Consider the following 12137-nt stretch of genomic DNA (forward strand, 5'->3'; position numbering starts at 1 on the left):
GAACTATTTGGTGGATTGGCTAATCTGGCAAAGCTGCCAAACCCCAAGTATAAGAATGATCTGAAGAGATAAATATCGTAAACAAATTGGTGACTTGATGAAGAGAAAAAACAGAAAATCCATAAAAGAAAGTCTTCTTTATAGTAAAGCAAGATATGACGCGTCGTCTATCGCCCAATGGACTCAACATCAGTAAAGGAGATGGTTTGATTATATGATGTCATATCAATCAGATGATATCGACATATATGCAGCGGCCACCTTCGAGACTAGCCGGCCGGTTCGCGTCTTGACATGATCACTCAGAGCTTAACGCTTTAAGAATCAAAATACTTGGAAGCTCATCCGCTCATCGAGCACAGTAAGGTTAGGTCTCAGTGTGAAACAAGCCAAGTATCAAATTCATATATTTCGATAATTTTGTTGGAAGAAAGAGACATTTTCAGAAATATACAATTTAGGCTGCGTTCAACGATGGCCAGAAACTAAACCTGCAATCGGACTAGGAAGTAGCCAATTTGACCAATTCCAATTCTCTAGAGGTGGTATGTTAGAAAACAAAGGATTACATGCCTCTCGATAAGGTCCCAGAGTAATGATCAAGAAAAATGAAGTCCAAAGTGGACCAGTGACAAATTGTCGAAATCGAGTTTGAGATATATACTTCTCTATACATATACCAATTGGTTGGAGAATAAAGAAAATCGCCGAGCCTGGATATGATTTGAATAAGATATACGGTTCGGGGTGAGGTGGTTGTCTGATGACCATCGTCACTGTTTGATAGGATTGGTTTTTGTTTAAGAAGGAAAGAAAGGCGTGTAAGTAAAAATTGACCATGTCGATCATGGCGTCTGAGAGAGATGATGTGATAGCTAGAGGATGACGTCACAGTATTCATGAAGTGCAGCACTCGCTGCGAAAGCTCCAAAGAGGCCAAAAGTCTTTATCGAATTCGGACCCAATCCTAACTGAGCAGCCAGCCAACGAGCGGGTTTACCACCACATACTAAAAAACATCGACGTAAATTTTGATGCCAAGCTTTTCCCCAGAAATGAGAAAGACTGGTAGATTGAAAAACTGGTCGATTGATTGGCGGGTATAGTTCAGGATTGAAGAACTCTCTAAAGGAATTTGGTAACCTCAAAGCTTGGCTGAGATTGTAAATGGCGTATGCAAAAAGTGTTATACATGATCCTGCTAGCTCGAGACACCCGTATCCGAGTAACCCAAAGCTGAGGTTCAAGAGAGATGTAAGGATTAAACCTAGACCTGGGAAATCAGGTATGCCTGATGAAAGAACTGATGGTTTAAGACTTTGATCCTTAGAATCGCGTGCGAGGATTACCAAAGCTAAAGCTGGTCTCATGATGAAATGAAACTTTATGATTTTGACAAAAAGCTGGCTTGGTGACAACTGGTTTGCTAATGCATCTGGTCCCCAGCTGAATTCATGCCCGCGCAATCTATACATGGCCCAAAAAAAGGTGTGACTGTCAATGATCCCCACAGGACTTTCTTTGGGGACAGAAAACTTTGGTGATGCAAAATGACGAACGAAAGGAAATGAGAAATTGTCCAACTCATCAGCCCCTTTTCTTCAATATGAGCTTGATTTTTTTGAGCGCCTTTTGAGTCAGCTTCGCTTGATGTCCATTGTTTGACCCCATTGATATTCTTCAGATCTCTTGAATGATAAGGACCAGATGTACATCCCCATTCAATAGATTTCATAGAGAAATAAGCTGCTACAGCAGCCAAAGTCATATTAGCAGAACCTTTGGACGCTAAAGGAGCGTAGCAGTTTCGAAAAGGGAACCGAAGACTCCAATAGAGATTTGGAATCATAAGAGAAAATCTTGCCAAACGAGCTTCGGAGTTTGATTTGAAAGATGGATGAAGTAATGCAGATTGAAAAAGAAGAGATATGATAAATGCATATGAACTAAGTGTTGGTGGTACACATGATGGAGAGCTGGAATAAGGTGGTGCTAGTAATCCGACATAACGAAATAAATCGGCCAAGAGACCTTCATGTGGTAGGTTGTCGATCATTGTTGTTATTGGCAAGCATTAACCGACTTCTCGGATTGGGTTGAAAGGTTAACTTGTATACAAACAGCTCCTTGGGTGTATTGAAGTGGTTAAGATTGTAGATGGTTTGCAAACATAATAAAGAACAAAGCGAGTTGATCCCGTCTCTTTATAATTTAGGAAGGCGGAGATGAATAACCGTCGAATAAGTTGAACTTGGCTCTTCCAACGGCTTACCGTCAGGTGTATTGATGGCAATGGGGCAAGCACGAAGAGGATTTTGTAAAAAGTGCGTAGTTGCGGTGCATCTAACACTGTGTATCTAAACAAGTTGAAATTAAATTGTGGAGACCAGTTCGATCGAAGAGGTCGTACTCAGAGGATGCTGAGCGAGATTTCGAAACCTTCAACGGCTCCGAGATATCCTGCGGACCTTCAATCTGGCCCCGGCAGGCTCAATGCATCACAATGCAGTCAGGTGCTACTTATATTTTTGGCATCAGGGGTGCTCGACTCTTCTCATCTGCTTAACTTTCAGTGCGTTCTATCTTTGGGCAATGAACCAGAATCAACTTTCACCGCACAGCCTCACAGGACCGCACGCCCCCTTATGTATAGACCCATAAGCAAGACCACGTTGAAGATATGTGCTATGTATCAGCCCAAAAAGAAAGAGTTATTCTGATTCCTCATAACTCTCCAGCGAAGGTACACAAGAAATGGGAAATAGACTTGAGGAACTGTCAACCGCGCATGCCCACCAGACCAAGATCTTATAAACTGCAGGTATTTCCAGCATTCCCCCTGTGCGTTCTTGTATCATGCATTATGCCGAGAGCGGATGTGGAACATTAGTCCAGCGGTAACTTTTACATTTTATGACGTCATCAAGTATGCTTTGCTATGGACTGTGGCAATTTCCAATGGGATTGGTTGATTGATCTAGGAGAAAGAAGAGAATAGCATGATGTCTCCCAGTAATGTTAGTTCCAGAACCTCCTTTGAGAATCATGATCAAGTGGTCGAAGCTGACATCGGCACTTGGAAACTTCCTTACGACTATGCAAAGTGAATGCGGCAAGGAAATATACCCCTTTTCCTTTTCATACCTTCCTTTTTGATATTCACGGCCATATTATGTATCTGAAAGACTCAACTTTATTCGGTCAAGAACATTGTATTTTTCTGTCTTTTCGAGAGGCTGCACGTGGTAATGTATGTGATATCTTTTGATCACGCTGCTTTTAAAATGAAAGATTGACCTTGAGAGAAACCCAGATGGTTTGATGGACAATAACAAACCCTTTACCCAAGACGAACCATCAACCTTGACTGTGAAAGAACAATACCAAGCTCAAGATACTCAAGATCCTTATTGTTGTTGGTTAGATCACCATGGCTTTGTCTTCTTTAGTTCTGTGGCTTCTGTACTTTCCCAACTTTCTCAAAGGAGGTGAATTCCTAATTCAGAATCAGGCCACGTTTCGATCGTCATACCGTCACACTAGACAGCTTCGGGATCTTGAAACCCGGCTTTCCGACTTCGTCAAAAAGTGACAAGTCTATCCTCCTCGCCTTGACACACACACGGAGTGTTCATCTTGGAAGCTCTGAAGCTGATCACGTAATTTTAGAAGGCCCTATCCAAGTTCCTCATCCCTTGCTTTGGGTCTCGATACGCCGGAGCTCAGAGCATCCATCGTAAGTTCTTTTTTTCTCACATATGATTTTATTAATCATTTTTTACTTACCCACTCGATTTATCAGCAAAAGGAGGTTTTCGTTACGCGCTCACTATTTTACAATCACAAGATCTGTCCATTTCACATAACCTTCTCTCGACATGGATTGTTCTAGTCCCGATATTGTCGATACATGTGGGTTTCTATTTCGGACTTCCATATCAATACCCTGACCTATTTAACAAGCAGTTCATTGCAGATTTTCAAAGAGAGCTTTTCAACAATGAATTTCGTTACCATTGTATGCTGTGTGGAGGCAGAACGATGAAGGATACGACTCGTCACAAGGCATTACTTAACCACAGGATTTTGGTCGCTTCTCAAGAACGTACTCGCGATCTAACAAAGATGGAAGAAAGTCTTCCTTATCCTAGTGAAGATGAAGAGGACATGAAATTATTTCAGAGCACGAATGAAGTTTCCAAACTTATTATGCGCCAGGCTATCTACAGCCAGAACGATCCTTCATCTTCCCGACAGAGGTCGTCAGATCCCGGTGGTGTGCATTTTTTCTTATCTTCAGTCTAGTCGGGCTTACTGAAAGTTTTGTTTTCAGCCAATGACGCAGATCTAGATGTACATGGGCACATGAATGGAGCTCTTAATTCGAGCTCTGAGGTTGACATGCAAGGATTGTCCTCTGGCCAGGAATCCCCAGAAGCTCAAGACACACCTTCACCAGGGTCATCTCACCCTAAAAATACCGAGAAGCGGTCAATAAGCTTACCTATGGCACCAGAAGATCGAGCCAAGTGGGATCAGGTAGCTGGCCTGTTTGATCTGAATCCTACTTCTCATGCACAGGCTCTAAACATCAGTTCGGTAAGTTGTATCTATATTTACCCTACATGCTGGGCCTGCTTAGTAATCACTTGACGATATCATTTAGATCACAGGTGACAACAATCGGTATCACGCACTTGTCTGCCTTATGCACCAGTTGCGACAAGACTTTGCCAAACAGCAACTGGGAAATTGTTCTTCTGACCACTGGAAGCCAGATCCGGATTTGGGTGTATGTGCTTTTGTTTATGTGATCCCGTTCCGCGTACTGACTATCCATCTTTCCAGCCGGAATTGATGAGAATGATGCGCCTCACCCTACGCTGTCACACAATCGAATCATACATTATTATAGATTCCCAAACCGAGCCGATGGAGGGTTCATTTTATGAGAAGGCTATGGTACGAAGATCTTAAGTTATGGATTTCATTCAAGATTGCTAAAAATCGAATCATAGCAAGCTATTAACAGCAAATCTGACTCATGGAAGTCTGAGTATCTACCTCCAAGATTTGGAACCACTTCAGAAGACAAGAATGATCATGAAATATTCATGAGACTTTTCAGAGATAAACTAAGAGAAGTCCTAGAGGAATTCAGATTGATTGTAAGTCTGATGCAACATTTTGTATATTATCCATTGAGCTAAGATTCTTTACTATCTGGTAGCTTTTGACTCACATATACACACCAACAAGAAAATTAGATGATCCTGTTCAAGCAGTGCCAGATATAATTGCCCTACAAGGACTGGTAAGCTAGGTTTGATTGACATACTTCGCTTTTATCCTATTCTTGTCGTATTGATCCGGTTTTGAGCCTGTTTTCAGTTGTTTCGGTTTTTCGATAAGAATGACCGTCGTACAGACGAAGAGATCAACGCGCAGATAGATCCAAAGGCCACACTTCGATTTGCTTACCTTGTAATCCCTCTTTCTCTCAGTCTTTCTCTTCATGTTGTCTAATGTTCTAATACTTTCTGCTATAGAGACTCGAAGTTGTCGAACACCACCTGACCATTCCTATAAACCGCAGGGGCGGTCCCGATTCTTCTCCATGGTCTTGCGTAGATGTCAAGCTTTCTAGTCTTTGTGAGAAAGATCGAACTTATCAAAGAGCGTAGGTCACCTGTTCATTTTAGTCAAGGTAGATGAACAAGTTTCTGATTGTATTACTTCTTCTACGTTCATTATAGGTTTGGCGTTCTTGTCCTCACAAGGGATGAAGGTTTCTTTGATGGACGTATGACGGTAAAATTGATCAAGAAACGTTATCAATGCAGGGTACCCACAGATCATGAAATCGAGTCAATAACTGGGGACTGGCGTATGTATGCAACTTGATCGACTTACAAATCCTTCATGGTACTTGCTTGTTTCTATGCTTTTGTTTTCACTTTCTCAGTATAATTTGTGATAGTTTTAATATCCGTATGTGCAACATTTTAGTTTAAAGGATGTTTCTTTTGCAACCTCAGCTGCTGAATGCGTCTGAATTTTGAAACAAGACGCAAGCTTGGTCTCACTAGTTGAAATTAGATGTGACGTTTGTCTTCAGGACAGGCCACTGCACATCCTCTCGAGATACTTTCTTGGCTACAGTTCGTGTAGGATCCGTCTAGAGCTCGCCATACTAGATGTCAGAAGGACCTCTTTCTGATATTGCCCTCACACTTACCGATATCCATTGGATATGCATGCATGTGCGGACTCCTTGTTAACACTCCGTCCAACAGTCATGTGATGATGTGGAGCTCATCACCTTGGATGCGCCAGGTTGGAGGACGGTGTGGAAGTCCATGGATCCGGCCTCGGGTATGATTAATTAGCCGGGGTTAAGTGTGACTTAAGCCTAAGTTCCAGTCTTGCACCGCAAACTTGAAAGTCGATCAAACGTCATTGCAATCCTGTTGACCACCAGCAAGACCACCCAGCAGCAACAACAACAACGACGACGACGACAAGATTGAAAGATGGCCAGCTTAGCAAATCAAGTTATCCTTCATCCTTTTATCACTTCATCACTCAAAGTAGGATCAACATCTGGTAAAATTTTAAATTCAAATTCAAATCCAAACTACATTCCATCTCGATTTTAATACATTCTTCATACATTCTAGTTGGTAGAGATAAGTTATATAGGACTATACAATACTTCTCAAGGTTTTTGGTTTGGTTGTAAGTTAAACAAGTTGATTTCAATTATCAAAAACCATTTGACCGGCTGATTTGCTCTGTTTCAGTTTACAATCCAATGGATACGATAAACTTACCATCACTAGGTTCAATAACCTCAAGTCGGCACTTGGAGTATCACGTAAACGTAATTACCATGAATCTTTCTATTCTTCTCTCTACGCATCAACTGATCAAACTTGTAAAACAGTCTTCCGACTCGGAAAACCTTTAGAGCATCTACAAGCTGCTTTGAAAGCTACCAAGACGAGTTCAGATCCTGTTGTTTCAACTCTAGCGATCGGTAGACAACTGTCTTATTCGATGTATCTCTTCAATGATATGCTCATCTGGGTCAGACTCGCCTGTTTCCCTCTCTATCTCTAAATCTCCGTCATATTTATACTTTTTTTTGTTTGACATAGGCCGACAAGATTAAATTCATCTTTTTGGATAAAACCACATTGGCGACTGTCAATCAAAGAGCTGCTAGGTTTTGGATGGCAGGGATCGCAATGAATTTGGTTTCTTCAATTTTACAATTGTATCAAATTAGGAAAAAAGTTTTGAGTTTGAAACGTGATAAGTATCATAATCGAAATGAAGAAGAAAAAGAAGATCATAAGAAATATCAAATCAAATCTTATCTCAAGTTGAATCTTTTTTCCCTTTTCCTTTTGATTTCCTGCTCACCTCTTTCCAAACATGTTAAACTAATTGACTCTATTTCATTGAATTGACAGACAATCTACTGGTCTTCGATTGCAATTAATTCAAGACAGTTGTGATATTTTATCTCCTACCTCTACTTTGGGATATCATTCTCTCAATGATGGTGTCATTGGAGCCGCAGGGTCAGTTTCATTTCATCTCATCTTATTTAACCTCGTTAGCATAATCTCATCCTATGTGTTTTCTTCAACAGTGTTGTATCCTCTATTCTTGGTCTTCGATCTCAAATCAACAAAGTCTTAACTAACAGCTCCGCAAAGTGAAAAACTGGATCAGATCTACCTAGCAAAGACATCAAAATCCATCAATAAGATGGTATGTTTATCTATCTCCTTTGCTTGAGAGCCAGAGAATCACGTCTGAAAGCTTTATCTTGATGTCAAAGGCAAGACATCTGTAGTCATAGCGTTTTTTTGTTTGTAAACTCGTTTTCTTTGTCTTCCTGTATGAGCGGTGGCCATGAAGGAAAGGCGAGGGCAATATATGAAGCATCTTGATCATGTTTTTTTATCTTCAAACCTAGGATCAAGTTGAGTGTGAGGTAAGGGAAGAGAATCTGGGCTTCTATATGCATATGAATTGAGGCTGGGTACTGGTGCCACACAAATGCTGGTGTTTTAGCTATGTGAAACATTCATGTTTTGGATTGGTGCTGAGCTGTGTGTATAGAGTCCCAAGCTTAAGCAAGCCCCTTTTGATCACTTCACATTTACCATGTCCTCAGAAAGGGTGAGGATGAACCATATTTGGAAGCCACAAAGTGGGTCTTGGAGCAATAGTACTAAAAGCTTGACTGTTCTCAGACAAAGAGTTTGAGGTTTCCAAACATGGTTCAACCATGTAACCACCTCAATGGCACTTCTGGAAGGACTTTTACACCTACTATCACCATCTTCAGACCTCCAGAAAATCCAAGTTCCACATCACCTCATTTTCACCCCAAGGGCCAAATTCCTGAACAATATGTGTAAGATGCTTTTGGACCTGTCTTCAGGTGGCCTGAGATATGACAGTTAACCTGCAGTCAATGACACCTACTTAACAGCCAGGCAGTTTTCCCATTTTAGAAAAAATGTCTGTTTGTCTACCACCACTGCCAGCATATTTGCCTCAGATTGAGAATATCAAGGTGTCTTCAGATCTCAAATCTTGGACAAAATCTTTCCAAGGTTTTGATCCAAGGTATTTTTTGGTGCATAACAACATGTCAGAGAGTTAAGCAAGTCTGAGGATGCCTTGGATTGTGTAACCCAAGGCAGTGCACCTCAGTCCCCACAGATCCATAGTCCAAAACTTCCTGTTGGCAGTATTTGCAAAGATGCAAATTTTGTCATCCTATAAATATCAACATGGAAAATCTCCAAGGAATTTGTTGTGAATTCAAGTTCTATTGTCTGGGATGAACCACCATAACACAGGTGGTTCTATCTGCTCAGAAGAAGCAATCATTTGAGAGATGTTCCCTTATATCTTTAACACTCCATCAACAAAAGGTAACCCAGAAACAATACCTGATGACAATGCCACCAGCAAAGAAATTGATCAGTCAGCTAATGTCAAATTGAATTGAATTTCAAGTAGGTATGAATTGAAAAATGAATGACTTGGTGAATTTTTATCAACATGCTAAAGTTTCATTCGACGATACTCAAGTAATTTTTTTCTTCAAAAGACCAGTTTATATGCATCATCTTGAATCATAATATTTTTGAGATCTTTAAGATGTTGGTCTTTTCTTGTGTTGTGGCAATGGTGATGATTGAGGTACATATCAAGATCCAAAGCCGATGTGATAATTGAACTTCAGTTTGATTGAGCTCAATGGTGTATATAAGGATTCTGATGATCCGATGACCTTGATACGTTTGTGGCACCTTCCTGCCACTTGCTGGTCAGTCGTGTCATTTGGTATCATCACAACTTCGAGGATGTTGGTATTCCAGCTCATTCTGCATGCAGAGACTTTTGTGAATGTTTGATGGAAACAGGTCAAATGTTTTGTGATCGACGGTTTGCTCGAAACTAATGAACACTTTCATTTTCATATACTTAATGAAGATGTTCCAACCTCAAAAAGCTAAGTTTGATTAGTTCTCAGTTCTGATTTCCCTCCATTCCATTTATTTCGATTAACTTTTTCAAAATGTTCTCCAACATCACAAGATCCATCAAACTCAAAATCCCTCATCACTTCAAGTCCAACCGCATCGCAAAAAACCATAGCAAACCAACCCCAACCCAACTCATCAATAACCAATCCCCCAATCAACCCAATCTAGTAGTTCGTATCCTTCCTCAAAGCACTCAAACCAAAATTCAATAAACCGATTTCTAATCTGATTTTTTCCCCCAAAGAAATTTCATAAACCATCAAACCCAGACCCACAAGTTCAATCGAAAAAGAAAACCATCCAAGAAAAAGATGAAGAAATCCAAGCTATTTTAAATGATCAATCAGGTGGGATTAATGCAGTTGAGATCGATTTACAAGACGGTCAACTAAGTGGTCTAAAACAAAACGTTAAACGTAATATGTTTCGTTAGTGGTTTTTTTCTTTGATACATCCATCAACTTGGTTTCTTTTGATCGTTGCAAACCATCTACTTACTTATCCTTCGTTCGTTCTTCTTCTTTCGATTCGGTTTCGAAATCCAGGTGTGATTTAGATTTCTTTCGGGTTATAATAATCATTTTCTTTCTCGTTCTGTTTTGGGGTTGATCAGAGTTCTAAACCGATTTATTGAAGTTGTATACATAGATCAAAGTTTCCAAACTCTTTGCAAATCAGCTGTAAGTATCTTCATAAGTGAAAAACTAATTCAGGAAACATACTACTTGAATTATCCTCAGTAAAACCCAACATGATAAGAAAAAATCCTTTCTTTTAATTCAAATAAATATACACTTGATAGATCATAACCACAAACGAACCCCAGAAAAGCCCCATAAAAAATCTAAACAAACTCAATAAAATACAAAGGAAAGAAAGTCAAAAATCAATCTAATTTAAATACGATTGGATTTAAACTTTCAATTGAGAATTGATTTTGAAGTTGATTTAAAAGATTAAGTTTATCTTCTTGAGCATGAATCGATCTTAATTCAAGAATAGTGACTAAATTAAAAACCAATGAATTCAATAACGTATTCTCATTCAACGAATCGATTAAAGTTTTCATGATCTCTAATGCCTTAAGAGACGTTTTCGAACGGGTCAGTTTGATTTGTTTTGATTTTAAGTCAAGGAAAACCCACGAACCTCTGAAATTTTACCTTGATATAACAAACTCAAAGCCAATGAATTTTGAAAAAGGATTCTAGAATTCGAATCAAGTTGAAGAAGAGTATCATTCTGTAAAGCTTCCTGACACTTCACTTCACATCTATTCCAATCCCCTTTAGCCACACAAAGAAACGTATCCAAAAGCGAATGATGATCCATGGAACTCAAATAAGTTTCCAAAGATCTTACATCACCATTCTCGATCCAAACTTGAGACTTTGAAACCTGATCAGATTCAAGAACCAAATCATGGATCAAATCGTAATCAATCCTTGTAAGTTTTTGATGATTCGAAAAAGTTTCATTCCCACTTAAAAACGAAACTAACAACTCATTCAACCACTCCAACTTACTCTTCCATTCTTCTACTCCTACATCCATACCTTTCAAACACATCAACTTACAATACCTAACCAATTCTAGAACCAAATTAATTGATTTGTTCAAAGAGGTTTCATTTTGGTTTAATAAGAATGGAAGTCTTGCTTGAATGATGAGAATCGAAAATGGAATGAGTTGGTATAAGTTGGTAAAGTTTAAGTGATACGATTTGTGCATGAGTTTAAAGAATTGAGTAAGTTCTTTGGAAAGGATTCTCGGTTGGTTTTGTCTTATTAAACATTCGAATCTGATGGACCATAACTATAGATCCAAAAGAATTCAAACCCGATTGTAAAATCAGTTTCATTTTCAAATCAAAGGATGGGTTTGGTGTAGAATGATTTCTTTACTTGTAAAAGGTTTTGGGTTTCGTTCAGATCGGTTTGGATGATTTGATCAGCCGTGACATCAGCTAAAGTTTTCCAAGACTTTTGTTCCTGAAACCCCGATACAAAATCATCAATAAAAGTTCTAAGATGTTGAAGATGAAAGGTTATGAATATTGAAACTTACGATTAAGTCTTGGATCGTATGGGGTTGGGTTGGTTTGATGGGTTTGGTTGATAAATGTCGTGAGATGAGAATCGAGATTGGGATCTAGATTTGAATGATTGGGATTAGTATTAGTATGAAGGGTTTCTTTTGGATTTGATAGAGTGATGGATTACTTCTGGTAGTGGAGTGATGAGTGATGGTTGGTTTAGTGGTGGTGGTGGTGGTGAATGTGATGGTTGGTTCATGTTTGTTGTGGTGATTTGTGTCTTTTGGTGTTGAACATTCTTGGAGGTTTTAGTTTCAGAGGAATGTCACCTAGAGAGTCACAGATAGATGAGATGTTTTGATAAATGTTACAGTTGATGACATTTGGATTGAATGATTTACCATTGAATCGGATTTGGTGAATGGTAATCAAAGGTAAACAAGAACAACAAGATGAGAAAAACCAAATCATCACCAAAACCAATAACACCAATCCCAATACCAATCCCAATACCAACATCAGGA

The 12137-nt window shown here is 39.4% G+C and overlaps 4 protein-coding genes across 4 annotated transcripts; 2 read left to right on the plus strand and 2 right to left on the minus strand.

The window, feature by feature from the left end:
- Positions 1 to 875: 875 nt before the first annotated feature.
- MELLADRAFT_106587 (uncharacterized protein) lies at positions 876 to 2056 on the minus strand (the record flags this gene model as incomplete). The annotated part of the gene is made up of 2 exons (XM_007410054.1): positions 876 to 1467; positions 1560 to 2056. 2 exons carry the CDS (start codon positions 2054 to 2056, stop codon positions 876 to 878), a joined length of 1089 nt encoding a protein of 362 aa, XP_007410116.1.
- Positions 2057 to 4020: 1964 nt separating this feature from the next.
- On the plus strand, positions 4021 to 5904 carry MELLADRAFT_86483 (uncharacterized protein; the record flags this gene model as incomplete). Its single annotated transcript, XM_007410014.1, has 9 exons — positions 4021 to 4273; positions 4334 to 4599; positions 4667 to 4792; positions 4849 to 4962; positions 5019 to 5168; positions 5231 to 5314; positions 5392 to 5484; positions 5550 to 5680; positions 5757 to 5904. The coding sequence occupies 9 exons, from the start codon at positions 4021 to 4023 to the stop codon at positions 5902 to 5904; spliced, it is 1365 nt and encodes a 454-aa protein (XP_007410076.1).
- A 571-nt stretch (positions 5905 to 6475) lies between these two features.
- MELLADRAFT_56116 (uncharacterized protein) lies at positions 6476 to 7971 on the plus strand (the record flags this gene model as incomplete). The annotated part of the gene is made up of 7 exons (XM_007410015.1): positions 6476 to 6606; positions 6681 to 6738; positions 6804 to 6883; positions 6947 to 7089; positions 7161 to 7387; positions 7479 to 7589; positions 7661 to 7971. 7 exons carry the CDS (start codon positions 6534 to 6536, stop codon positions 7728 to 7730), a joined length of 762 nt encoding a protein of 253 aa, XP_007410077.1.
- Positions 7972 to 10464: 2493 nt separating this feature from the next.
- Positions 10465 to 11872, minus strand: MELLADRAFT_106589 (uncharacterized protein; the record flags this gene model as incomplete). The annotated part of the gene is made up of 6 exons (XM_007410053.1): positions 10465 to 10659; positions 10728 to 10976; positions 11156 to 11170; positions 11483 to 11569; positions 11646 to 11729; positions 11801 to 11872. The coding sequence occupies 6 exons, from the start codon at positions 11870 to 11872 to the stop codon at positions 10465 to 10467; spliced, it is 702 nt and encodes a 233-aa protein (XP_007410115.1).
- Between the last annotated feature and the right edge of the window lie 265 nt (positions 11873 to 12137).

This window comes from Melampsora larici-populina (genome assembly GCF_000204055.1).
Source record: "Melampsora larici-populina 98AG31 unplaced genomic scaffold MELLAscaffold_18, whole genome shotgun sequence".
Classification (NCBI taxonomy): domain Eukaryota; kingdom Fungi; phylum Basidiomycota; class Pucciniomycetes; order Pucciniales; family Melampsoraceae; genus Melampsora; species Melampsora laricis-populina.